At 50.8% G+C, this 26,827-nt stretch overlaps 9 protein-coding genes across 9 annotated transcripts; 4 read left to right on the top strand and 5 right to left on the bottom strand.

The window, feature by feature from the left end:
• Positions 1–803: 803 nt before the first annotated feature.
• Positions 804–1,334, top strand: VFPPC_13373 (prenylated Rab acceptor 1; the record flags this gene model as incomplete). The annotated part of the gene is made up of 1 exon (XM_018291150.1): positions 804–1,334. One exon carries the CDS (start codon positions 804–806, stop codon positions 1,332–1,334), a length of 531 nt encoding a protein of 176 aa, XP_018147062.1.
• Positions 1,335–1,492: 158 nt separating this feature from the next.
• VFPPC_13372 (COPII vesicles protein Yip3) lies at positions 1,493–2,644 on the top strand (the record flags this gene model as incomplete). Its single annotated transcript, XM_018291149.1, has 1 exon — positions 1,493–2,644. The coding sequence occupies one exon, from the start codon at positions 1,493–1,495 to the stop codon at positions 2,642–2,644; it is 1,152 nt and encodes a 383-aa protein (XP_018147061.1).
• A 1,623-nt stretch (positions 2,645–4,267) lies between these two features.
• VFPPC_02981 (glycosyltransferase family 62) lies at positions 4,268–5,452 on the bottom strand (the record flags this gene model as incomplete). The annotated part of the gene is made up of 2 exons (XM_018282544.1): positions 4,268–4,288; positions 4,346–5,452. 2 exons carry the CDS (start codon positions 5,450–5,452, stop codon positions 4,268–4,270), a joined length of 1,128 nt encoding a protein of 375 aa, XP_018147060.1.
• Positions 5,453–7,093: 1,641 nt separating this feature from the next.
• On the top strand, positions 7,094–8,608 carry VFPPC_02980 (RNA binding protein; the record flags this gene model as incomplete). Its single annotated transcript, XM_018282543.1, has 7 exons — positions 7,094–7,141; positions 7,206–7,283; positions 7,534–7,654; positions 7,707–7,755; positions 7,819–7,885; positions 7,941–8,088; positions 8,145–8,608. The coding sequence occupies 7 exons, from the start codon at positions 7,094–7,096 to the stop codon at positions 8,606–8,608; spliced, it is 975 nt and encodes a 324-aa protein (XP_018147059.1).
• Positions 8,609–9,049: 441 nt separating this feature from the next.
• VFPPC_02979 (flavin-containing amine oxidase) lies at positions 9,050–12,382 on the bottom strand (the record flags this gene model as incomplete). The annotated part of the gene is made up of 2 exons (XM_018282542.1): positions 9,050–12,005; positions 12,081–12,382. 2 exons carry the CDS (start codon positions 12,380–12,382, stop codon positions 9,050–9,052), a joined length of 3,258 nt encoding a protein of 1,085 aa, XP_018147058.1.
• A 730-nt stretch (positions 12,383–13,112) lies between these two features.
• VFPPC_02978 (vacuolar sorting protein) lies at positions 13,113–15,304 on the bottom strand (the record flags this gene model as incomplete). Its single annotated transcript, XM_018282541.1, has 4 exons — positions 13,113–13,237; positions 13,291–14,883; positions 14,966–15,161; positions 15,227–15,304. The coding sequence occupies 4 exons, from the start codon at positions 15,302–15,304 to the stop codon at positions 13,113–13,115; spliced, it is 1,992 nt and encodes a 663-aa protein (XP_018147057.1).
• A 772-nt stretch (positions 15,305–16,076) lies between these two features.
• VFPPC_02977 (UBC-like protein) lies at positions 16,077–16,725 on the bottom strand (the record flags this gene model as incomplete). The annotated part of the gene is made up of 3 exons (XM_018282540.1): positions 16,077–16,345; positions 16,419–16,572; positions 16,678–16,725. The coding sequence occupies 3 exons, from the start codon at positions 16,723–16,725 to the stop codon at positions 16,077–16,079; spliced, it is 471 nt and encodes a 156-aa protein (XP_018147056.1).
• Positions 16,726–19,207: 2,482 nt separating this feature from the next.
• Positions 19,208–20,619, top strand: VFPPC_02976 (calcium/calmodulin-dependent protein kinase; the record flags this gene model as incomplete). The annotated part of the gene is made up of 5 exons (XM_022428301.1): positions 19,208–19,251; positions 19,334–19,541; positions 19,612–19,768; positions 19,834–20,219; positions 20,281–20,619. 5 exons carry the CDS (start codon positions 19,208–19,210, stop codon positions 20,617–20,619), a joined length of 1,134 nt encoding a protein of 377 aa, XP_022284580.1.
• Positions 20,620–24,833: 4,214 nt separating this feature from the next.
• On the bottom strand, positions 24,834–26,067 carry VFPPC_13371 (hypothetical protein; the record flags this gene model as incomplete). Its single annotated transcript, XM_018291148.1, has 2 exons — positions 24,834–25,655; positions 25,762–26,067. The coding sequence occupies 2 exons, from the start codon at positions 26,065–26,067 to the stop codon at positions 24,834–24,836; spliced, it is 1,128 nt and encodes a 375-aa protein (XP_018147054.1).
• Between the last annotated feature and the right edge of the window lie 760 nt (positions 26,068–26,827).

Here is a 26,827-nt window from a genome sequence, read left to right as displayed (position 1 = left end):
GGGTGCAAATCTGGCCATCCCGCGACGCACGCACCAGTCAAATCGCCGCAAAGAGACCATTCAACAGCGCAAGGGGCGAACCGCCAGGCCTCATCTCGCCTCTTAAGCCAATCTTGCCCCTGACAGGTACAAGGGGGATCAACTCGGAGCATTACGCACTTGAGCCATCTAGTGGATTAAAAAAAAGTTTTGAACTTCAACACTCGACCTCTACGCTTGACAGAAACATTTCGACATCGAACCCTTCCTTCCTCCTGCCGTATTTCTTCCTGCGACAGCCACATTCTTTCCTTGGGCTAGACTCCCTTTTACGGCCCCCATTTTCTCCATTGACTCTTGAATCCTGTGGTATGTGCAAATCCCCCCCTTGCCTCGAATCTCGTTGGCCATCCCTCCCCTCAGCGCGTGCACCTCCTCCCGCGTTCCTGGGCTTTTAAGAATACCAAGTGCCCTTCTCGAGCCTCTCCTGCTGCCTGTGTGCACCCCTGGATAGATTTCTCCCTGGGGTACGCGGCCGTGTGTTCTTGGGACACATGCAACTTGTCCTCTTCGTATTGCAGCGGTTGACGACGATATGGGTGGAGCTATGGCTGACGTCGCCTTCGATTAGTGACATCTAGGCACCCGCGAAACACCTTGATTTATTCAACTCGAATTCGCTACTGGTGTTGCTGTATATCCTTTGAAATTCTTTCTTTCTGCAGGATTCTTTTTGCGCATTGCTAGTATACAGCACTGCTTCTTTGCACGTCGAACACAGTTTCATCTACACACAAACTTCAAACCACCCCAATCAAATCACAATGGCTCGTATCCAGATTCCCATTGACGCCCTGACGTCGCGCCTGAACCTTGGAGACCGGTTCTCCGGCTTCACTTCTGGTCCCTTGACCGGACGATTCTCCAACTTGCGACCCGTCTCCGAGTTCCTCGACTTCAAGCGATTCTCCAAGCCGGCCAACTTCAGTGAGATGCAGTCGCGCGTCAACTACAACCTCAGCCACTTCTCCAGCAACTACGCCGTCGTCTTTTGCATGCTGAGCCTGTACGCTCTCCTCACCAACTGGCTCTTGCTCTTCGACATCATCCTCGTTGTTGTCGGCATGTGGTTCATCGGACGCCTGGACGGCCGCGATCTCGAAATTGGCACTTTCCGCGCCACGTCTTCGCAGCTGTACACGGGTCTGCTCATCGTCGCCGTTCCCCTGGGTCTGATTGCCTCGCCATTCTCGACCCTGCTCTGGCTGATTGGTGCTACTGGCGTGACCATTCTCGGTCACGCTTCACTTCTGGACAAGCCCATCGATGAGGCTTTTTCAGGGGAGGCGGTCTAGGTGGTCGGCCGCGAGCTCCCAAATTTGCGCCCCAATGGGGAAGACCATCGAGGCGCGGGCGGAGGAAAACTGATGGGGACGCTGCGCACTATAGCTCTAGGGTGGAGGAGTTGGAGACGGAGGGGGACGACACGGACACGCAGGGCGTTGGGTTGGCCATGCGGCGGAGTACGCGGTTTGTTAGCGATTCTCTTCAATTTACGGGTATAGATTTGGGTGATCGGGACAGCGGCACACATCGCCGCCGACAGTATAGCGATTCGGAAGATGACGACGGTGATTCTACTTCGAACGATAGTGATAGCGGGGATGACAGCGAGAACAGTGACGACAGTGACTATCTTGATTTGTCAGGTCTTTCTCCGGAGGAGAGAGAGGAAGTGCTGGTTCGATCGGCCATGCAGCGGATCAATCAGGCTCAGGCCATGGGCCTGGCGAATGTTCACCTTAAAAAGGATGAGATTGAAGCCCTGGCACAGCGGCGGAAGCGCATCGAAGAGGAGGAGGAGAGGGCGAGGCGCAAGAAGAAGCGACACTCGGGCAGCGGCAGCGATCGAAAGAAGAAGTCTGAGCAGCGCATAGCTGTACCACTTACACAACTCGCACCGACCTCGCGCAAGAAGAAGTCATCACTTTCGTCATCAACGGAATTTCCTCCGAGGCAAGACTCCTTGCCCCGACAGATAAGTTCCAGCGACCTACCGCCAGACGGTCGCGACCGGCAAGGCTACCCGCCCATGGGATACTTCCCACCCCCTTCTGCATCTCGCTCGCGTCCTCGAGCCGGGACCACTTTGTCGCAACGGCCGCCAAGTCGCGCTCACGATGAGTATGAGTACAGCTCGTCCAGGCCGTCATCTGCCAACCGACCACGCTCATCTAGGGGCTCTCCCCGCGACGAGGCTTCAGTGCTCAGCAGCTCTCGCCATTCTCAACTCAATCCATTCCAGTACCAAACCGCAGGTCCTCGCGCAGCCGCCTCTGCTAGACGGCATGCGTCGGGTCCTTCCGAGGTGATGTACGAGCAACGTCGGGGACCGGTGACTCCCGCTGCAGCCAGGAGTCGCCAAGGATCCAGGCGGCCCAGCTACGATGAGGCCACCAGCGAAGACCAGAGCCCGAGCAGCGAGGAGACCAGCAGTGATGACCGTGGCGGGGCGCCAATTCGGGAGCCGGTTAGTAAATCCAGGGGAAGGGGGAGAAATTCCACCATTGTGGTGGAGGAGTCGCCTGAACGCGTGAAGAGCAAGAAAAAGTCGTCATCGCCGGTGAAGAGGAAGCAGGTTGCGGGGAAGAAGAAGAAGAGGTGAAAATGATGGGTGGTGAATAGTCCATATGATACCTATAATACTTGTAATTGGAACCTGAATTATGCATCAATTTGCCGCACGCCGCCTGCCGTTCCATGGGCGTAATAAACCCACTGATCAATTGAACAGTTGAATACTCCGCACCTAGGTAACTAAGCCAAGTACATCAATTAATTAAATTAATCCTTCAAAATCAACAGCCATACTCCCTACAGCAAATTAAAATCACAACCCAAGTCATGTCGTCCATCACGCCCCGTCCAGCCAGCCCAATCGCAGCCTCGGCTCTACCCGCCGATCCGCCCTAAGCTCCCCATCACCTGCCGACCTCACTCACCTCCCATCTTCCCATCATCACCAACCCCAAACAAAAACCTAACAATGCCGCGCACCAAATCCCCCAGCAGCAATAGGGGCAGCAGCAGCAGCAGCGCCAAATCCGCCACCAAGCGCCTCATCAAAGAACTAGACACATGGCAGAAAGAACAAGCCTCCGAGTCGGGCATCGAGCGCCTCGGCCCCAAGACGGATGAGAACCTGCTAGAATGGGAAGCTGTCATTAACGGACGTGGCGTGGGAGCCGGGTACGACGGTACGTTTTACTCTGCAGTCCGCATTGCATGTAAGCTGACGACCCAGGCGGCCGGTGGTTGCTCGCCATCTCCATCCCAGCCACATACCCCCTTCAAGCGCCCAAGATGCGCTTCCTCACGCCGATCGTGCACCCGAACATCGCGCTGCAGACGGGCGAGATATGTCTCGACTTGCTCAAGGACGCGTGGACGCCGGCGTACAGTGTGCTCGAGTGCGTGAGGGCGGTGCGCATGCTGTTGAGTTGTCCGGAGACGGATAGCCCGCTGAATGTGGATGTGGCTGCGTTGTTGAGGGGGGGAGATGTCGTTGGGACGAGGAGGTTGGTTGAGTGCTGGTGTGCGGATGAGGGGGGGAGGTATGACGGGGTTTAATTTGGCATGCTGGCATGAGGACGGGATAGGTTTGTACATGTTTGGAGTTTTTGGGTATTTTTGTACATTTTGGCATCGAGAGAGATGATAATTCACGGACAGATCAAGTCATGTCAGGATAAATTTACTGCCGTCTATCCCAAACCACCACTTCCTTCTGGTGCTGAGTATCTTACAGACATGATGAAAATAAAGTAAACAAATAGTTGCAAGAAAAAACGACAGCATTAATATGAACAGAAAAAGTTCCCATCAGTGGAACAAGTCCACTGGCTCCCCTGTACTCCTGCCAAAATTGAAAACAGCTGTAATGTAGAAAAATAGCTGTAAGCTTCCTTTCTGTCCCCTGGCATTCTCCCCTCAGCCTCTGGTAGTAATAGTGAAAGCGGAAGAAAGAAAAAAGATGCTACATGAACGCCGCCACGCCGCCAGCTCGGACTGCTCCCAGACCAAGTTTGACCAACGGGATGAAGTATTTCAACTCTCGTCCTCTTTTTTGGTGTCTCTTCCCTGATGCGTGAGGTGCGCATACCGTTATGAAAGGGCCTTGTTGGAATCATGTGTTGGGATTCCAGTCTAATGCGTTATCCAGCGCGAAATGAATTTGTCTTCTAATGGGGGTTTGTTTCGTTTTGTTTGTCGTCTTGTTTCATTGTCTTTACTCGTTATAATGGTAAACCTAGGTCGGGTTAATTCTACTATTCATTGTCCTTGGTTAATTTCACGGTGCGCATACCTTGTAGTTTGGAAGACCGTACGGTTGCCAACCTAATCTCTTTGCCATCTTGGCAAATCCTTCCGTCTCGATGAGATGGTAAAAGGCAAACGGGGGAAACATGGCACCATCACGGTGGACGTCCGCCTTGACCAACAGAGCAGTGCCTCCAACGCCGTCCAGCGGAATAGCAAGATTCTTGTCACCACCGTCCGTGGCCAAGTGTGCCATGAGAGTGCGGTATGTGGCCATCTCGGGATAGCCCTCGAGCAGAATGTCGTCTGGCCCCATTTTTGAGGCCATTTGCATGGCAATGTCGCTGTCTTGCCAGCTATTGTAGTCGTACGGTCGTTCGTCCATCTTTTTCTTCTTGTCATCGTAGTAGCGCTGGAAACAGTTGGGGACAATGATATCCTTGTTGTGCTTCGCAAGGTCTTGGATCAAAGTGACGGGACTCTCGACAATGTCGGCGTCCAGCCATAGCACCCAGGAAGTCGCAGGCCCCAGGGTCGTGAAAAGCAACGAGTTGCGGGCTTTGGCCATGACGGCTCTTCTGGCCTTCTGGTTGGACATTTTGTGGCGCTCCTTCTCATCCTGCGAAATAATGGCCGGGTCAAAGTCCTGGCGCAGGATAATGATGCTCTTGAAGCGATCCTTTTCTGGGCCTCGCTTTTGGGTCTTCTGGATCTGTTGCTGCAACGCAGCGGTAGCAGCATTGCCTTCCTTGGTCTTGGGGAGGATGAAGCCGAGGGTAATGAGCTCGTGGGGGTAGTTGAGGCGCAGCAAATTGTCCCAGTACGGTTGGTAGAAGCGTGACATGGGTGTCAAGATGAGGACATGTTCTTGATTCTCGATGGGGTTGGTGGTGATGGTGACATTGTTCAGGTTGTATCGAATGACTGGCGGGGGGCCAGTCTGCAGTCCCGATTTCAAGCTCGATTTTTTGTAGGGCGAGGTAGGCGGCGAAAGATGATGCTGAGCAGTGACTGACGGGACCTTGGTTGACGTGGCTCTACTTGAAGGAGATACGAGAAAGAATAGTATGAAGATGCAAAGCACAATGCCCAGAAGGATAGTGACGGGGTTCCGTCCCTTCTTGAGGCGGAACGACCCCAAGGGCCGAGCCATGGAGGCTATAGTTCTGCGGATTGTGATTGAGAGGAGGGCAAGCAGCTTGCTGGATTGTGCCGGTCCGTGTCGAGGAATGCGATTGCGATGCGTGTGCGTGTGCGTATGCGTGTGCGTATGCGATAAGTGACGAAGATGACGACGGGCGACGAGGGACGAGATTCGTGGCCTATCCTATCTGGAGGAGGACAGGGGCATCGACGGGTGCTGGCACGCAGGGCAACCCGGTTGGACACACAGCGGATTGTGCGCCGTCGAATGGGTTGGAGGAGAAGGGAAAGGGAGGAAAAGGAAAAGAAAAAGAATGAAATTGATGCGAGAAGCACCACGACAGGGTTACTGGTCGGCGGTGATGCGAGAAAGGGAGTAGCAATAAAGCGGATCAGGCTCAGAAAATACGAAGTCTGGTGGCCCACGACTCTACGACCTTGACTCTTAAGATGTGTTCCTGCTTTGGGGCCCCCTGTTTGGTTAGTGACGGGATTTTTTATAAGGGACCAGCCCGCCAAACTCGATTGGATTGGATTGATGGTTTAATTGCTGACGGGCGTAGCGTCCAGTTTATCTCACCACGTCCGAGCCAAGAGAGGACAGCTAAGAGATTGGGACGACTTGACCAACTACAAGTATCTGTCTGCTATGTACGCCATTAGGGGCATACTTATTACTTGACTTTGTTGAAACTCTGTTGCCATGCGCCGTCCATCAATTTGCGCGTGCTGAACATTGAGTGCGCAGTTGCAGATTTCAGTCCCCAACAAGGTTAGACCAGACTGTCTGGTCTGTCTTGTCCTGTTTGGTTTGGTCTGGTCCAGCTTGGCGGAGAATTGCCGGTCCGCAACGTGTCACCATTGTGTGCAAGTGATGGGTGCTCCAGGTGAGGAATGCAAATTAAATAAGGACCTGAATAAGATGGCTTGCTTGTGAAAATTAAAGAGAAAGAAACAATTCAGCCGAGAGCCGCACTGTCAAATTATACATAAATCAGACAATGTCCACCAAGTAGTCATACGTGATGCCCGACCCCATACAAATGCTGTGCCATATTGTAGATCTAGATGAAGTGTGCAGACAAATGGGGATGGTTCCAACTAATCGGGTCTGTTCCAATTTTTCATCTTCATCTTGCCAACCAAACAACATCTAGTCCGAGATTATTAAGGCAGGCGTGGTTCGGCTCCCAATCCCCATGTTCCCAGTTTGCTGTTGCTGTTTTTGTCAAAAGCCAGCGATTGACAGGTTCCAGTGTTGGGCCATTGACAGCTTTCCTTGATAGCTTCTTAGGACCCTTGTTGACCTGGCAGACAGCACTTGAGACCAGACTGACTGACCAGCCTGGCCTGACCTGACTGACCAGACCCCACATGCACACATGCACATTCCCTGGCGCCACAGTCCTCACTGCGTTTGTGCCTCAGTTCCACTACTCCGTACGCAACGCTTCAATCTTGACATTGCTAGACCAGACCAGACATTGCCCGAACATCCACCTTCATCCTCAGCCTCGTCAACGCCGATCCTGGAGGCAAGCTCATCCAGCATCCCTCATCACCCATCTTGATCCAACCCACAAACTGGTTGGGCCAGCTTCATCTCGCGCCTGTCGCAGCATAGCAAGGAGCTTTCTCCCTCCCATACAGCATGGCTGGCAATATGGACCGTGGCCTTGACGAGATCATTGCCGAAAAGGTACGCCGCTCTTCACATTTGTCCACCTCAAATCACTTTCAACCACGCTAACTCTGTCATCCAGCGCAGCAGTGGTCCTCGAACCCGACGCGGCGGCCGGGACAACCGCCGTCGCGACCGTAATGACTATCCCCGAGACGGGGTAAGAAAGGTAACGTCGTCAATCGCTCCGCTCTGCTCTTCTCTGCTCTGCTCTCTTTGCCACATCCCTTGACATCTGACCTTCCCGCCTAGGTTACATTATCCTCCTCTCCTTGCGACTCTGTACTCAACGGGCTGCCTTGGCCCGCTTCTTATTCTGTCGAATCGATGCATACAGCGCCTTGACGATGCGGACAGCATAATTTCCTCCTAGACTCAACGCTAACTAGCTCTTTTCCTCCCTCCAACAGTCAACCCGTGATGACCGCCGAAACTTAGACAGGTCCGTATTCACCACGTTTGCGCCCGATGGCATTCACGAGACTAATTCATTCTACAGCGAGTGGGTACACGATCGATACGATGAGAGTGGTAAGAACGGACGGCGCGATACAATCTTGACTCAGCACTCATCACATTACAGAATCTCGCCGTGGCCCTGCACCTCGACGCCGACGAGAATCGCCAGTCAAGTATGTCCTAACTGCGCTTGCGATACTGTGCCTCGAACATCACGCTAATATTAATTGTCGCAGCGAGACCAAAGGATCGAAAGTCCGCGTTGAGAATATTCACTACGATCTCACAGAGGAGGATCTTGATGTACGTGTCCACCCTGCATGTCATTTTCTGCTGTGCGACCTAACACGGCCCATAGGAACTCTTTGCTAGGATTGGTCGAGTGACAAAGCTTAACCTAAGATACGATCGTGCTGGCCGCTCTGAGGGCGTTGCATATGTTACATATGACCGCAAGGAAGATGCTGAAGAAGCAATCAAACAGTTTGACGGCGCCAACGCCAACGGTATGTTCATTGTGCTCGTGGCCTCGGCGAATTTCCCCTCTAATAAGCTTGCTTAGGACAACCAATTCGCCTCACACTCCTCCCCTCACGGAATCCATTTGATACCGCAGTGATGCCTGGTCGTCCACTGGCCGAGCGAATTTCTGCCCCTGGCGCAGGTGGCAGAGCCCGTTCCACATCCCCTCGACGCAGAGTTGAAGAAGAGGACGTGGCTCGGAAGGGTATTGACAGATATATCCCCGGTGGACGCTCCAGAAGCCCCGCTCCCCGACGAGGCGGCACTCGCGGAGGACGTCGCCCCGGCGCTCGGCGTGAAGGCCGGGACAACAACAATAACGAGGGTGGTCGTGGCGGTCGTGGCAACCCGCGAGGCAAGAAGACTCAGGAGGAGCTTGATGCAGAAATGGCAGATTACTTTGGGGGCGGTGGTAACGACTCCGCTGCTGCGACTGGAGCCCCTGCCAATGGTGCCGCCTCGGCCCCGGCCGTTGCCAATGACGATATCGACATGATTGAATAGAATGTTAACTCTGTGGAGGGAGAATTGTGTACAACACCTGGTATGTTGGGTGTACTGAAGTGTAGCGTTGCAGTTACGGAACTTTTGTGTAAACTTCTATGGCAAAAATAAACCTGGCGTTCTTGTTTTATCCGACATTCATTGATGTAGCTAGCTTCTGGACCATCTCAATTGCGTCCCGTTTGTTCCCTACAACTCCACATTGAAGCCATGCATGTCATGCAAGATGCTACGGCGATGAGTCTCAACTCGATATGTATTGCAAGTATCTAAGCAATTCCACCACCTAACCAAGCCATGCAATGCAACTTTTGCCAGACGCCAGAAAACAGACCCCATCTGACACGAAATCCGGAAACCGAAGAATATCCCGAAGAGAGAATCCCTTCCCAGACCATGGCTCCGACTAAAAATAGTATATGTGTATGATTACAAACAAATTTACAAGTCCATATCCGTGGTGTCACGGTCCTCAGCATAACTGACCTGCTTTGCGCGTCGGTATTTATTAGGCGTCCCTTGCTGCTCACGTAGTTCCTCTGGCCTGGGAACGCTAGGATGATCCCTCTCGTATTCGGCGCGTAGGGAAATGGCCTTTTGGTCCCATTCATGGGCTATTTCATTGAATACCTGCAGAGCCTCATTGTATGCTCTCTTTTGCTCTGCGGCTTGTTCTTCGTATGGCTGTCGCTGCTCCGGGGTGGTGTCTTTCCACATTTTGGATGTCATGATGCGTACCTCGTTGGGAATGCTGCGCCCCTTTCCTGGTTTACGGTTCTCTTCGCATCGTTTGCGAGCTTCCTCTAGGTGTGCCTTGCTGTAGAGAAGGTATGCATTTCCTGCGACTTTGTTGGGGCGAGTAGGACGCTCGCCGATTTTATCTCGAATGTGATCCCAGATTTCGAGTTCGTATGCTTCTAAACGGGCCTGCCGAGGGTCTTTGGCAGCTTCTTTGCGCTTTTGCAAGAGGAGCGAGTCCTTTGGAAGGATAAGGGGCGTGGGGACCTCAATAGGCCCCAGTATGCCGTCTAGAATCTCGGATGCTGCCCGCAGGCCCGACAGGTAGGCGCCGTGAACAGTGGCCGGGTGTGTGCCAATGGTGTGTTCACCCGCAAAGCTGAGGTTGCCAATTGATCTGGCCATGCTGTCGTAGTCGTCTGGTTTCATTCCCGGAGCGGCGGAGGAGTAGCTTCCTCTGGCAAAGCGGTCGGAACCCCAGCGCGTGATTACAGACTCGACGGGATACGGAACCTTGCTTCCAAATACACCCCGTAGGATTTGTGTGGCTTCCTCGACCAGACTGTCATTGCTGGAGCGTTCGGTTTCAAAGCCGGCATCGCCAGCCATGAGGGCAATAAGGCATGGAAGTCCTGTTGTGTTGGTAACATTGAACCACTGGAAGAAGCGACCACGGTTGAGGGAATAGTCTTCTTGTGATGTGCTGTGCCTATTGGTGGCGTTTCTCAATACTCCAAAGATGTGTCGATCCGGATCCCAAAATATCTCCTTGTACACAAGCACGACTTTGTTCAGAATTCCGAACCCCAGGCGATCTATTGCGCCGGTCTTCCAATCAGGCAGTGGGGGTTCAAAGCTGACATTTCCTTGTTTGAGGACACCTAGAGGCATGGTGCAAACAACATTGTCGGCATGTACCGTGACGCCGTCTTCCGATTCGATTGTTGCCGAGCCACCAAAGCTTGTGTTGTGATACCTGATGCTCTTGACCGCGAATTTAGTAGATACATCAAGAGGCGTGGGACACTGAAGCAGTCCACGGGCGACACTTTGGTAACCGCCAACGACCATGGTGTGGTTCCCCTCCCATTCGTTTCCGGCATCAATATCCCACAACTTGAGACTTAGGTTATGCAGATTTGTAGCGTTGCTGTACTCCAAATTGGCAACATGCCAGTTGAATAGGCGAAAGTCCTGTGGTGTCAGATCAACCAAATCCTTGTATCGAGTGATTCCATGGTCGACTGCCGACCCCAGCGTCGATCCCTCTCGGGATACAGCGTCCTCAAGATTCAGACCAAAGTCTTCGCTAGCTCCCGACTTGAGGCTCCAGCCCATCATTCTTGCCTTTTCCGCGACCTTTTCAGACGCTGGGACACCTGGTTGATTGTGTACTCGGCCAGTCAGCTTGTCCGCAGATACTGGAACGAGGTTGACCTTGTCCGGAACGTTCTGCTGGGAAACTGACGGCGCGTCTGGCAGTGCTGCCGTTGCTTCTTCCGCTTGCAATATCGTTTTGCTTCCATCTCCTGGGCTATCACGTCCTTCATCGAGGAGGTCATGGTTCCCCTCAATCAATTTTGAGGGCTGCGGTTTGAACTTGAACTCACTAACCCGCTCCAAGCAATCGTTGTAAAGCTTTTCCACTAGCTCGTCTCGAACTGGGTCTACGGGCTTACCATTGCTGTCATAGATGGTGGTTTCAGCCGTTAGAGCATGATACGGCAGACCGAGTTGTCCCCGAACTAAGACGTTGATGGGATTGCCACGCTCAAAGCCAGTTATGATCATTCCTCCCATTTCTGCTGTATGTCTCTTAGCTTCGAAATCTGGCTTTCTTCGTTTATCAAGCTTTGTCTTGAATTCCCGAGAATATACCCTGCCGCCAACGCGACTTCGTCCCTCGAGGATAACCACCATTGGGATATCTTCACCCATGTCATAGAATCTTTCCGCATACTGCTTAAAGAGCCCTTCCAGTTGCCTGGCACATGCCAAACCCGAAACACCGGCGCCAATTACGGCTATTTTCCTCTGCTTTCTACCATTTGATGGTCGCTTACTCTTCGCCACAGATGGCTCAGGCAGCTTGACACAACCGTAATTAATGTATCCTCTGCGAACAAGCCAGTCATAGCACACATTTGCGGCATCAAACCACCTTGCATTTGCGCAGCCAACCGCTGCTTGTCTTGATACACTAGCCCATGGCTTTTGTAACCAGATACGCAAGATGGCATTCCTTATGTTCAGATACGTTGTAACTTGGCTGTGAGAGATGTGATATCGCAGGAGGTGATACTCTTCCGGGTGTAAGGCATATGGATTTAATCTGGATGACTCTGCAGCATCAAGGCACTCAGTGGCGTGTTGTTGAACTGGAATATCTGTGGGAATCGACGATTTGGGTCGGACCGTAAAGTTCAGTCGTTCGTGACTACGGTGGTAGGCTCTCGGTGCAAGTCGTTGGCTCACTTTATCACCTTGTTGAAACCTTGCAAATTCCGTTTCTATCGGCGTTGTAGCTTTACTTGAGACGATGGATGACGAGGATGCTTCTGAGGGTTCCGTGACAACGGAAATGGAAGAACCGAAAGAGTCGATGGCGGCATCGTGGTCCGCAACGTGCAATGTCTTGCGGCCATCTTCCTGTCTTCCCCTGTTACGTCGCGTTAGAAGTCAAACAGTCATCCATGGGGACAGAGTGCTGACGCATGTGCTATCGCAAACTTACGCTATGCCGTCATCCGCCAAGGACGATTGCTCTTCACCACCACTTTCATCCACATAAACTTCTATACTATCGAGTCCTTCCATCGAATCCACCGCATCTCCTGACTCATTTTCTGAGAATTGGGTGACTCCCCGATTGATCGCTTCAGGCTGGCTTGCCTCAAGTATCGGTTGGTTGGACGGTGAGTGAGATATTGCTTGTGTGTTGAGCATTGTTGACGAATATGCACTGTCGCTACGTACGAAGGAATCGCCCATGAGACCTTTTGCCCCGTTCGGGAGACTGTTTATAGGTATGTCCATGGTGATGTATTACTTTAAGCCATTTGCCTGGTTTGAAATTTCACAAAGACACCAGCCCGAACTGTTGACAAGGCCAGGGGTCTTCGACCGTCGAGTGATTCGCAACAGGATTCATAAAGGCGACACCCCTGTGCTCGGCATTATATGGAACTATAAATTGTATGTCGCCATCAACTTGCCTGCTTAGTATCGTCAGCATATGGTCCAGGCTTACCCAAAGACTGAGGTGTAAGCGGTTCGAGGTCACTGACTAGGAGGCGTGAATGACGGGGTTTGAGATTGTTTGAGCAAGTGGATGCTCTCGAGTAGTGTTTAAAATGCGGTTCAAAAGTGGGATACGAGAAATTACCCCTTCAAACAAGTATCATTGGATGATATAAACTAATACAAGGAAGGCTCAATGAAGAATTGAAGCCGTCAGTCCATTGCGCCCCTCAACCACCCCCGGAAACATCGCAAGGTTACTGAGTCACGTGAGACCACTAATCCCTCGAATCGCTGAACTGGAACTTGTGGGCCTTCAAGACGCCAGTCTCAAAATGGGACTTTGTCGGGACCTCGAAACACAGATTGCTGAGATTGACCAGGAATCGGGGGAAAAAACGAGACATTGCTTCCATGAGAACGCCGGAAGCATGCTGATGAATATGATTACTCTTGTCTTTAACTATCATTGCGCCGTATGGGTCCGGATTACTCTCAATAAGGTATCGTACATGTGCTGCTTCGTTTAACTTTGTTCACTCTGGGCCGCGGGCGGCGGCTCCTTTGCATATGAGCCAGTTTCAATCGCAGCGTCCATCATTCTGTTGCCGCTAATTATCGAGGTCGTGCAAATGATAATGTTCCGTCGACCTATACGCTTCGTTAATATGTTCAATAATATTGCGCCAGGAGAGCTGACCTACCTTCTTCTTGCTTAGCTATGAAGCGAAGCGCAGCAATTTCGGTAAACGTAATTCCACCCACGAAAACAACAAACACAGTCTGCTTCGCACCACTTCCCGAGAGAAGGGCACGAGCCTTGACCGCCTTGTCCTCGCCTTTCTGGAGCTCATAAAACGTCTGGCCGCGCACATGCTTGATAGCTTCATCGAAACCATGCCAACCTTGGGTCGCGGCGCCTGCAGCACCAACAGCAGCATCCGCAGCACTGCGGCCCTTCACGAACGACAGGAGATATTGCTTCTGCAAAATGCATTGGACCAGTCGTATAGAAAGAGGTGCGTATCCACTGTATACGTAGGAGACGTCATTGGGATCCTCCTCTTGAACCTCATCAACAATAAGCCGTAGCTGCTTCCGTAGATATGTGTAGTTCGTCTTGGTGCCAGTGGCTCCTGCGTTGCCGGCCATAGGAATCATCCCAGCGAGAGGGGATAACCGAGAGAGGAAGAGTTGTAGCTTTTCCAGGTTGTAAAGAGTCAAGAGATGCTGATAACCATAGGCACGCAGGATGAGCTTTCGAAATTGGTCATACTCTTTCGGCGTGGCGCCCCCTGATATACAAGAGTAAATGCACAATAGCCTCAGAGTGACCCGCAGAGGCGCGTCGCGTGCTATGAGCTCCTCGATGCCATCAAACTGTGAAGAAGGGTCTGCACCAGCTGCGAGATTTTGCTGAACCTCCAACAGACCTTTGAACTCATCCGTTCTCGTGCGCTTGATTATTTCTTCGGCCATGCCGGTGTGGATTCTCACACTTCGATGTTCCTGTTGATATCCAGGCAGCTGAGTGACAAATTCCTTGAGCTCAGCTAATGATTTCGTCTTGGTCTTGGTCTCGTAGTCTGACTGAACCTGTTGTAGCCGTCGAGCTACCTTGTTGAGCATCCCGCCAACAACTGCAAAGTTGGCGTCCCGTAATTGGCCATACAGCTTGTCACTAGAATCCAAAAGCACCGTCTCCTTCCGTCCCTGTGTAGTCGCGGTCGATGACCGAGCTGGGGCGCCAACAATCGTTGTGTCTACTTTGGTTTGGTTATTCTGAATTTCGAAAACTTCGTCGATGAGACCCTCGTAGGTCAGCTGTGTGAGAAGTGGAGTAACAAAGTCTACCTCGCGGTCGATTATGATAATGCTTTCGTTGGTGGAGCTTGGCGTTAAGCCGGGTTTGTTCGTGTCGCTGGTGTCCTCGCCCGCCAGCAGTTCCTGACGCATACGGACCAGAAGATCCGACACCTTTTTTGCATTATCGCCCTTTCCAATTATCCGTGGGAATAAGCCGTGATTTTGTTGAATTTCCATCAAGGCTTTTGCCAGGAGGTATGTTGGTGTTACATCTTTGGAGAGATACAGATCTTTGAAAGAATCGTCCAGTTCTAAAGACAAGACATCTTTCTCGAGAGGGAAGAAGGATAACGGGAGCTCGGATATGCTCACGTCGCCTAATACACCTGCATCCTCCAAAAGTTGATCGGACACGAGTGTGCGACGAGGGACCCAAAAGATGTGAAAATCATGAGTTGTCTGGCTCTGGCGTCGCACGCGTTTTATTTGATCTAGAACAATTCCATGTCAGCTAATCAAACGAGAGTCTTTGTGGTGAGTGTGAGAAACGTGAATAAGGTCTGTAGAGCGTACTGGCTATGCTCTCGGCGTGTCGCCCGCACTCGCCTCTGGCGATGAAGATTACATTATGCTGGCTAGTGTCCACATTGTCGTTCTCTAAAATGAAGAACTTGTCGACTCCATACTCTTGCAAGGTATTGACCTTGACGATTGTTCCAACAGGGCCAACCAAGGTCTTGTCGAAGACGAGATTCTTCTTGCCGCGGACCTACATAAAGGTCAGCACAAGTAAACAATTGGAAGCTCGCGAAAGGGCAGGATGATACCACTTACGCCCTCGAGCAGATAGAGCAAGTCTTTGCGAGCCTTGTTTCGGACCTGCTCCGTACTAAACTCGGTACGAGGAGCCATGGCGGGCTCACACAGGAAAAAGAAGGAAGCTCAGCAGCACAGATCGTGAGCTCTAGGTCGGTCGGAGTGGAGGCGTTGGTGACGGAAGCGTCCTGAGCTTGTGAGTTCTGCCCATTGCTCCCCTCACTAGCCCCCTCGGTTGGTCTGGGCGGTGAAGAGGCATCTAGGCTCCAGGAATTCAATGTTCTATGTGGGTTGGATTGATGGACAGAGCCAGGGCCAGGCACCCCCCCACATCGCCAGCCGGCTTCAACTCCCCAGAAGTCAGGGACCAGGGCATGCCTTCAAGCCGACGTCATCACGACTGCAAATGGTGATGAGCCAGAATCATTGTACTTGTCAATAGAGAAAAAGTAAGAGGCGACGACCTGTGCATCAGATTTATATACATTTACATTTCAGTTCAATTACGTCAACATGTTTGCGGAACGAGGGTTGAATTATATCAACGCTAAAAGGCTGCCTCACTTTATCGACATTGGCCCCGAACCTGGGGCGAAACCTATATTTGTCTCAACAAATCAACCAAGGTCGCGATACCCTGCTGAAAACCCGCGCTTCTCTAGGCATTTTATAGGAAGAAGGATTTTGAAGCCATTTACATAAAATAAAATAAAATACCCATGATAAAATACGCCAATCGCTTGTTGTGAACCCTGAGCTGAAATGCAATGCTCTGAAGCCAAAAATTTGGTCCACAGGCCGGCCACCAGCCATGCTAGCAGACGATGCCATCACTTTCGCCGCTGATATTCTGCCTCTATAGTTTCGGTCATACGGTGGTGTCGTGATATAAAAACTCAATGTCTCGGGGTCGCAACCGGTTCCCTCGGACAAATTCTTCGTCTCCAGGAGGCCGTTCGTTTTTGGAGTTGCTGGTGAGCATGCTCTGGATGCTCATGCACACGCTTTCCGCGCTCTGTACAGGACTCCATCCTTGCGTGTCGAGTAAATCGAGGCATATGAAACCGTTGGAGTAGATATGAGGGTGCATAGGTACAGGTCGTGTGGGTGTGATGCTGAAGGTGACCTCGGGTGGTTCTATTGGAAAGGATCGTCAGAAATTATGACTTGGAGTGAGTGCCACGGACAAAGCGGCTTCTGGGTCGCATACCGATGGGATATGATTGCGGAAATGCAAACTTCAATCGGTAAGTCTGATTCTGATAAAGAGGATTTGCGTCGAGTACACGAATGTCGAAGGTCCATTCCTTCAGATTATCGCCATCCACAAGGTCTATGCCAGGCGGAAGCCCATACTTTTCGATCTGCAGTGGGGTAATGAATGAGCTTAACGCTTTGGTCAAATTGCCACGACTACCATGGTAGGAATAGAGAAACAAGTGCAGGTGGCAGCGGAAGAAACAACTAACCTTTTGGCGCTCTTTGGCCACGCGCTTCTCCCTCATGTGCGTCGCCATGGTCGCGATGCACCGAGCACAGAGTGTGCAAATGTCGAAGGCGTTGAAGTTGCGGAAGTGGAATGAATGATGAGAGTCTGGTCTGGTGGCGATTGCAGGCGAACTGGAGGAAAATGGCCCAGGCACTCGGGAATGGCAGAATGGGGCAATGAGGGGGGGCCTGGTGGCTCACTCATTCATTGTTCGCGCTAGGACCAGCACTGAGCACTTGACGACATGGACTCAATACCTAGCGCCAGGACATGTATTGACGGCTGGGCACAACCAGACCATTTTGAGCCTTGGACGGCCCGCTGTCCGCTGCAGGCGTCTGGTGGTGGCTGAGCCAGTGCTTGTTCGACATGGACGGATGCCTCCGACTTGGCCCAGTGGAATTCAATGTTGGCTTGTCATCAGACATTTAACAACCTGGCCTTGTTAACATGATGTGTACAAAATGTGCACAATAGAGCAGCCAGTGATCATCGTACATGCACTCGAGTGAACAAAGGTTTGCAGTGCAATGTCAAAGGTATTCGGCCAGCCAACGGAATCCCGTACCACGCAAAACTGCCCAATTTTCCAAGTGCCGTGATGCCAATACCCAGCATGCATGTGTACTTTGCTGTAGGCAAGAAACATTCTGGCAGGGATATTTGTAGCTGATTGGTTTCTTACTACGGAGTACGTCGCCGCGTCGATTCACCATTACCCCCGATGCGATATAGGTGAAAATTGGATAACTGTCAATTTCTAGTAAGAGGAATTCACATTGCCCAGCAAAATCGGTGCAGCGGCAGTTGGAGGCCGTTTGAACATTTGACAGCTCTTTGTTGGCGAGAAAGGCTCGTCTTCTTGGTGAGGCGAGAGACATGTAACAGTTGAATTTACTAGACACCAGTCGCCTTTGATAATCGAAAAGGAAGTTGTTAGAAGGCGCCATCTCTTTTGCCATCTTCCACATTGGTCACAAGACGATTCGCCTAGCTGCAGGCTGGGCAACATTGAACCCTCCAGCGGTGTTCAGAGAGGACAAAGAGAAGTGAGATCAGACAGGAATCGAAATACATCAAAGTGCAGCTAATGGATGCTCTGCATGTCGTCAACTGGTAGGGCTGAGCCGACGGCATGCCCAGGCTGACTCAGGTTGACAGGTTGACAGCATGGAGAATGAGAAGGACAGGGACGGTGGACACTGTGATGCAACAAAATGGGACAAACTGGCTGGGCACAACCCAGCAGGCATGCGCCTTAAATTTCCGTCCGATCTCTGGGCCAAACTAATCCGGTTGAACGCTGCGACCCGGATCCCGCCAGAGTGTGTCTCGTCATCTCAAATGAACCTGACCCCTTCTTTCTAGCTCTCCGGCCAATTTTTTGTATTAATACAGTACATACCAAATTTGCTTTCTTTCTCTCCCCTCAAGAGCCGAAATGTAGCGAAATGACGACACATCTCTTCCAGCATGCCTTGTGGCAACGGCAACACCGTTTTTATATTTTCAAACCTGCAAACCACCTTCCCAGCGCCTCCTCAGCCTTGTGTATCCCGACCCTGTCGAGGCCTCCATTGGTTTTCCTCATTGGGGCATTTTTACTCCGTACAACTGCTGGTCGATGTCACCTGTGGCGGGGAGACTTGACTGCCAGCACTGAAGCCCAATATTGACGAGAACTGAGAACCCAAGCCTCCAGATGTCTGTCTGCCACAGCTAATTGGTTCACAGGCGACATTTTGAACGGGCAGGTGCGTTGGATTAGTCCCGAATCGCCCACGCACTCAGCCACTGGGCTCATTTAAACTCTCCAGGCCTCAAGCTAATACTCGCTCGACACCTTCAAATTGCCCACCAAGAATTGAAAGCTCCATGTCCTCTCGGATCTCACTTCAGCACTAAGCCACACACCAAGAACCCGAGCTGCGAGGCTCTCTCCACTCACATTCTCCACTGATGGCCTCAATTTCAAACCAGGCTGGACCCTTGTCACACCCCAGCCAGATTCGAGCGCAGCCCTCTGACGACAAGTCCGGCTGCTAGCTGCTGATTGCTGAGCTGAGTGCTCAATGAGGGGCTTTTGGGGCTCAACTGCTCTTCGTTCCTCATGCCTCGTGCTGCCAGGTTCGTATTTATTTCGACCCGGCCGTCTCATCGAGTTCCACCATCACCTCGAAGTTCCCTTATTTTGATCACCGCCTACCAAAAGGTTTCAACATCACGGCTTGTTGCTGTTTAGCCTCGCACTCCCAACTCGCCGGGCTCTTGACCACAAGCCTCGAGCTGCCCTAGTCCCCTCAATCCAGTCGAATTCGGAAAATCGCATTTTCGAGCTATCCCACCATCGCAGGCACGCGATACCCCGCCATCAGACATCATGAGTTGTAAGTCGCTTTCAACCTCATCAAGAGTCATGCTTGAATTTTACTTGGAAATCATCAAGTGGCATCATGAGTATCCAGCAACCATAATTCTGACACTGCTACTTCTCTCTCTCAGTCGCAGGGATGATCAACCGGCTGCACGGCCAACCCGAGAGCTACGACAAAAAGTACGTTTTTTTGACCCCGCAGTTCGTATGTCACAGCTACTGTCAGCAGCATTCTAACGTTGCTCCTCTTCCTTGGCAACAGATCCAAATACAGATTCGGTCGGACACTTGGCGCGGGCACCTATGGAGTTGTTCGTGAGGCAGACGGTCCTACGGGCAAGGTGGCCATCAAGATCATCTTGAAAAAGAATGTCAAAGGCAACGAGAAGATGGTTTACGACGAGCTCGACATGCTCCAGAGGCTGAAGCACCCACATATTGTCAAGTTTGTCGATTGGTTCGAGTCGCGTGTAAGCTACCACACCACTATCGACAAAAGCATTATAGTATAGCTGGGAGACTGACAGGGAACGCATGCAGGACAAGTTTTATATCGTGACGCAACTGGCAACCGGTGGAGAGCTTTTTGACCGAATTTGCGACCAAGGAAAGTTCACCGAGCTCGATGCTTCTCAGACTATCAAGCAAATTATGACCGCGGTCGACTATCTGCATGACAATGACGTTGTTCACAGAGGTGCGTGAGATGTAGCTCGCGGTTCTACCTTCATGCACTTTGTGCGCTGACTCGTTTCACAACAGACCTCAAGCCCGAAAACCTACTCTACGTCACACGAGAGGCGGATTCTGATCTTGTCCTTGCTGATTTTGGTATTGCTAAAACATTGGACAGTAAGGAAGAAACTTTGAAGACCATGGCGGGGTCTTTTGGTTACGCCGCCCCCGAGGTAATGGAGCAAAAGGGACACGGCAAGCCAGTAGATATGTGGTCTATGGGCGTTATCACGTACACATTGCTATGCGGATATTCCCCATTCCGCAGCGAGAATCTTCGGGATCTGTTGCGCGAATGCACCGCGGCGCCGGTTCCCTTCCACGAGCGCTACTGGAAGGACGTCAGTCAGGACGCCAAAGACTTTATCTTGGGCCTCATCGTTCCGGAACCTGAAAAGAGATGGACTAGCAAGGTACGCTTTCCAAGGACGTTCTGTTCTGTAATCAGTGTTTCTCCGACTTACACGGAAGCAGGAAGCAATGGGTCACATCTGGTTGAGCGGTAAGAACGCCACGGACCACAACTTGCTGCCCGAGCTCGAAGCCTACCGAAGAAGAGCACGCCTCCGCCGCGCCATCGAAATCATCAAGCTGCAGAACCGCATTGCCAAGCTCAGAGAGCACGAGGAAGACCCTGCCGATTCCGATATGGGCGATGTACAGGCCGGAGCTGGCGACAATAAAGGCGACGGTTCCAGATTGCATGCGCTGGGAATGTTTGCCCTCCGCGAGGCGAAACAGAAGCAGGAAAGTCTCCAGGTTGAGGAAGAGATGGAGAAGGAGAGCAGACGGCGCAGTTTTAGCAACGCGTAATATGCGGTGATACCAAAGCAAGCTACTTTTTTCTATGGCAAAATGTTGTTCGGTTGCTGTGCGTTAAAGTTTGGGGCATTTGCCATTTGATACCGATGGTTATCCAAAAATGTCATTGTTGAAATTCTAGGGTTGATATTTCCGTGCGTGTTGGGTTTCTCTCTTCCCTGTTCCGGTTTTTTTTTTTCCTTCTCTTTTTTTGGATTTGTTTCTTCATTGAGCTTTGAAAGCAATAATTGATGAATTCCACCGCAAGAGAATGTTCGCCGTCGCCTCCCAGTCTCCACATGTCCAAGTAATGCAGAGCTGATAGGCTTGCGGAGAAGAAAGAGATCCTGCGCGGTAGTAAGAAGCTCCCTCCACGAGCAATCCTAAGAGGAAAATGGGACTGAAAGCCAAAGTAGCTTGGTTGTGTGAAATCTTTTGATGGTCATGAATTAAGTCAGCTATGAACGGTGGTCACATGGTCGAGTGCTGCCAATCCCAGTTTCCACCACCCCGAGTAAACCATGGAGGGGAGCTGCATAAGAGTGGTCCAGTATCTAAATGCTGGACGCAATCGAGATGTACTCTGGATGTCAACTGGACTCAAAGTCTGCGAACACCTTACACGATGCTCAATGGGTACCGCAAGATGGCTCGCTGCCTAGCTCTGCCTTCCTCAACTTCTCAGCTACTACTGTCCTGTTATCACGATTCTTCACACCATCAGAAGGTATGGCCCACGCACCGTCAAGTACGCTGAGAACCAGATATTCTCCTCAATTCTCCCGACGTGCTAGGATTAAGAGGGATATGTAAGATTTGTCTATTGAATAGCTGGGAGCCGTTTCTGTTATATATGGAACTCCTGAGCTGATGGCAATACGCAGGCGAAGGGTCATAACCGGATGTATCTAGTGAGAAAAGCAGTCAACTATCGCGTTGTGCGTATGTATCCTCTGTAGATGCCTATTCGAGTAACTGCACCGTAGCGATACATAAATTGCTCCCCAGTCCATTTTAGATAGGCAGACACTAGACCAACGTAGCGATAGCTATTGAGACAGAGGTGGTGCAGAATTAGTACCATGCAATTATTAACACGGCTCTGTTCCAAACAGCATTGAAATCGCGTATACCGTACTCATCGGGCTTCAGAGTGAGACATCAAAGCTGATTGACGGTCACTTGATTTGTTGTGCGTATGTAGTTGTGCGATTAGGCGGGCGGACATTGGTAGTGCTGGCTGGCTAGTTTAAACAAGGAGGTCAAGTCGATATTGACTGGATGTGCATACACCGAGTATAATGTGCCTCACAGAGAAGAAGCAGGGATCAAATACTCCGTAATGTGCAAGATCAATCTAGATGAGATCAATTGTGCGCTGAGTGGCAATGATGCACCCCGCCGAATGAGGACATCATTGGAGCCAGCATTCAATGTCAACTGGTTGAGTCGTTGACCACCTGAGGCCAGAGCGGCATTCATGTACCGTTGACACATAATGGCACTGGGGTCTCAAGTGCTGGTCCCAGTGCCATGCATGTGTCCATTCAACCACCAGCGGGTACTCCCGCAGTCCACCAGCAAGTGGTCAAACTAATGCAACCAACCAGTCTCCATACCTCACCTCACCCCGGCCCCTAAAACTCACCTCCTTCAACATCACCTGTGTGCCATCAGCATCACCATCGCCCTCACCCACCATCCAGCAAATGGCTAAACCCACACATCCCAGACTATACTACGGAACAACCTACACTCCGACGCATCACCACAAACTCTATTCCACCACATTTTAACCTCCAGTTTCCAGTTCAACAAGACAGTCACCTTTACAAGGTTAATAACGAGCATATAATATGATTGCCGGGTTGGGGTCGTGGTAACGCCCCGATAGCACACATATCGTGGAAGTCCACAATATGGTGCCCCTTATCCGGGACTGGAGAGCTAGCTTCGAATCCTAGACCGGGGAGTCACTACTTTTTTTCCTTTAACTCTTTGCGCCGCGCTGCTGAGGACAGTTGACATGCCAAACCTGGAAGTGGGATAGATGGACCACTGGGGGACGTCATTCGTCCGCTGAAGTTTTTGGAGAAGATACAAGATACGCTACGGATGGCTTTACTCACACTTTTTCTGTATCATCCCCTTTCAACACCAGCGGTAATGCTCGTTATAATCCGGACCATATCGTCACTTACAGTGGGCGTCAAAAGTATTTGAACAAGGGATAGGTATCGCATATCGCGTTGTTTGCTGAGGCACATTGAGCTGTGTTAGAGTGTATACTTCGATGTGGGCAAATACTTTTTACCACAGACTGTAGATGACCCGAAGTATCACACCACAACCCCCTTGTAATGCCCCCTCATTGCTATATAACATATAAGCCGGGCCATGTTGCCTTATGACATGCCGCACAGCGGCGAAGGCTCCCACAGTTGAGCTTGGTCCAGTTTCCGCTCCGCCGCTTCAGCTTGCGGAACTCGTAAAACAGCATTAGAGATGAAACCATCTCGTAAGGTACTGTGGGCGGTGGTTCTTTCTGAGGCTGTAGGCTGTTTGCTGTCTCATCTCCTTCCCTGACGGGCCGCAAGTTGTAAAGAATATTACTACCCGTCTCTTGTTTGGGTTGTGCATACCAATGTGTCCAAGCAACCTATTCTAGATACACAGAAGATCCAGCAAAAGCACTTGGCCCGCGAGGGCACTCGAAATTATGCGTTGGCAAGCAAATTCTTCCTTTCTAAGTGTCAAAGCAGAAAATGAATGTTTAGTAGTTGGCATGCGCCATTTCTTACATTCATTCGGCTGTGATAGAGCTTCTAGAATCATTCTCTCATCCCTCTGCCAAAGCCTTTAAATCTCATTCTTTCCAATTGCTCAAGCCAAGCAGACCATTCCGTCTTAACGGGTTCAAAGAACACGTGTCAATTGCTAACATTCGGTTTCCATCTGAGCTTCGCATAATATGATTTTCCAAAATCCATAAAGAGAGTTGCCCCTATCGATTTTCCATCTTCAACCTACCAGTCACGAGGACCTATGCCAACTCCTTCGTATAACGCGCCGCATAGCCACGATTCCGCTACTAAGGCACATAAAATACGCTGACAATGCCGTGAATCATCTTCAACTCTGCCACTTGCGTCGCCATCAACACAGCGCTTACGGAAAGTCTCACCTACAAAGAATAGGACGTGGTCTGCAGCCAGGGTATTGTCAACAAAGATCCATACGGTCATGCCAGAGCGATCATGGTCAGGAACTGCGATGTTTGATATAGGCGTAATTTCCGGGAATCTCTCCACGATTAAACAGTTTCAGTCCATATTTGGACGCATTCATCTGAGCTGGGATGTATCAGATGCAGGTCGGAGAGTCCCAATCGGCGAATTCGCCTGCCGTGCGCTTGGTGACACGGCCCGCAGCAACGGTTTCCGAACACAGGGATATTTCAGCTTGAAGCGTCGGCTTGTGTCTCTGGTGCTCAGTGACGTAAGCTGCAGGTTTAACTTGGCCCTTTGTGATACCATGAGAACTGACGAGGAGATAAACAGTGGTTCCGCATTTGGTGTACGTGGCGTGTGTGACTAGCAAACTGGACATATCCGAACTATGCAAGTCTGGCTGTGCAATATCTACGGTGAGACTTGCAGGTAATACCAAATTTAATTAGCAAAGCGTAGCGACGATCATGGGGCAGGACCATGGCAGAAGCGCGAGCCAAGGTCTTGAGACAAATATCGTGTTCTCGTGGGTGAAGCCCTGATACGAAGTTAATACCACCGCGCCGGAAATTTACGTGGAGCTTTCCTTCAAATCTTGCTGCATCATTGCGACTCGTCGCAGATGCCTCATTGATTACGAAAGATTCGCTGTATGAGTGTGAGGACTTGAACAAAAAAGGGACGCAATTTGCTTGGTGCTATGATGTATTTTACTATGGCGCTGCTAAAATATACTTGTCACAACCTTTGTTTACAGGCCCATCTGACATAACAGTAGTTTCGTGTGTTCATTACCCAGCACTTAGATCCGTGGTATACAACCAATAAACAAAATCGTCAAATACACCAAGCCTCCCATACGCCGTACCCATATTCTGTAGACTTCAACTGAGGAAGTCAAGATATATACTAAGAAAAAATACAAATCCATTCATTTCACAGCATCATAGTCGTCTCCCGGTATTACCCGTATTTTCGAGTCTCAGTGATCAAAGTTCACTCCACCATATCAGCAAGGGCGTTCTCCCGCAGTCTTTCGTACCGCTCTGCATCGAAACGTGCGCGCTTCCAGCCGCATGCTCGTAGCCTCTCAATTCGAGCCTTCACATCCAAGGCTCGCATTTCGTGATTCGTACTGGCGGGCACACTAGGGATTTGGCAAGCGACAATTTCGATGTCCAAGGTCGTCATGTGAGAGGTAATTTGGCGACGAATGCTGCCGAGGATGGTGCAGAATCGGTGAATAGAGCGAGTATGGAAGAATGGGTCGTTGTCATCAACTTCGCTGGGGTTTGGGCTTGCCGGTTCCAGGTTTGTAGTAATGGCTGCCGCAGGTGAAGGCTTGGCGGTTTTCAGAATAGACTCGGGATAGATGGGTTCCGGTGAGGACCGGCCGAGCCATTCATCAAATCCCAGGGTAGGGGAATCGGGTCGAATGATGGGCTCCATGATGGGTTCGTCGCAGAACGCAACACGTTTCTTTGGTCTTGGTCGTTGAATTGGCTTGAAGGCGCTTTCGTCAATGGAGCTCAATGACGGGGCCGGCGACGACATTCTTGTGGAAACGGTCGAGGCAGATGCATTGGAATCAAATGATGAATGCAAGCTGGACAATGGCGACGATACCCGCGATGACGGACGGCTTACATCTTCATCAGCTTGTTTGGCGAGGGAAGAAGCAGCACTGAGATGGTCGTATGCTTGTTTGAGAAGACTGGTCCGAGATGGTGAAGAGTGGTGGATTGCGCGGGCTTGCATTTCGAGTGCTGTGGCTGCGTAGAAGCGAAGATAGACGAGGTGCACAGGGTGTGCTTTGTTCTACGCCATTGTTCATGTCAGCATGAATGACTTCTCTCTCAGCAACACTTTGAGGATGGGAGTGACTGTGTGCGAAGAGAAAAAGGCGTGAAGACTAAAGACTTACAAGCTTAGCACCATATTCGAGGATTTCGTGACATCGTGTAGCACACTGTCTAAACCGACGGTTCATATAATCTCTCTTGATCTCGCCCAAAGCCGCCTTCCACTCCATACTTGTCCGGGGAATAGGTTGCATTTCGCGTAGTATCTCTTGGTCTTCCTTCTCAAATCCCTGCTGGTTTGCTGAACTTGATAGAGACTGTGAGCCAGCTTCAAAGCTCCTTAGCATATCCTCATTGCATGGGAAATAGACCGTATATCTCTTTGCCTGGCAGTCGGTATTGAGGGAAAGAGGAATCAAACAAGCCATGTTTGCTACAAGTGCCTGGCAACAGTCTCTTAATTAACAAACCCAGAGCAAACTCGGTAAAGAAATCGATCCCTGATCGGTTCTGCAAGACAAGCACAATTCGTGCAGGGGTTCCCAAGATTGTAAAACGACCGAAAGCTATTGATAGACACCCTTTTCCCTTCGTGGAGGTGTGGCTGATGATGCACTAAGCGTTTCAAGTCCAGGAACGAACAATGGCCTCGTGGGGGAAAAGAGGGTTGCACGGAGCGGCTGAGTAGAACTGGTATAGCGCAGTTTGCGGCACCGTGGCGTCACCAAATATTGGCTGTTTTATGACGATGGCGTTCAGGTTGAAATCAAGACAATAGATGCAAGTATGAGGAGACTTTGTTTTCGTCTGCCACGTCCGTTTTCTGCTCTATTTCCTCGTCCTTGCTCGATTTTTGACGCGTTTGTGGATGACGAGAGTGGAGGCACAGGTGGGTATGTGAAGGAAGACGAAGGGTCGGTGACGTGATTTTTTTTTCTCTTTGCGGTCCTTTCGATGCAGACAATGCGAGGTCGATATCGTTATTGATTAACTTGTTGCAGAATAAGAAGAAAGCCGCCGTATTATTGATCTAACAGAAACTAGGAGATATTTGAAAAAGAGATGACGATTTCCGTAAAACGAAACGAGAGCATGGAGCAGGCCTTGGGGCGGTGATGCGAGTCTGTGGTATACACATGTGTAAGAGAGAAGGGAGAGTTGAGACAGGTGCCTCAAATAAGTGATGCT

Source organism: Pochonia chlamydosporia, chromosome 2 (assembly GCF_001653235.2).
Source record: "Pochonia chlamydosporia 170 chromosome 2, whole genome shotgun sequence".
NCBI lineage: Eukaryota > Fungi > Ascomycota > Sordariomycetes > Hypocreales > Clavicipitaceae > Pochonia > Pochonia chlamydosporia.
Note: the sequence above shows the minus strand (reverse complement) of the source record. Positions and strands in the feature narration are given on the sequence as shown.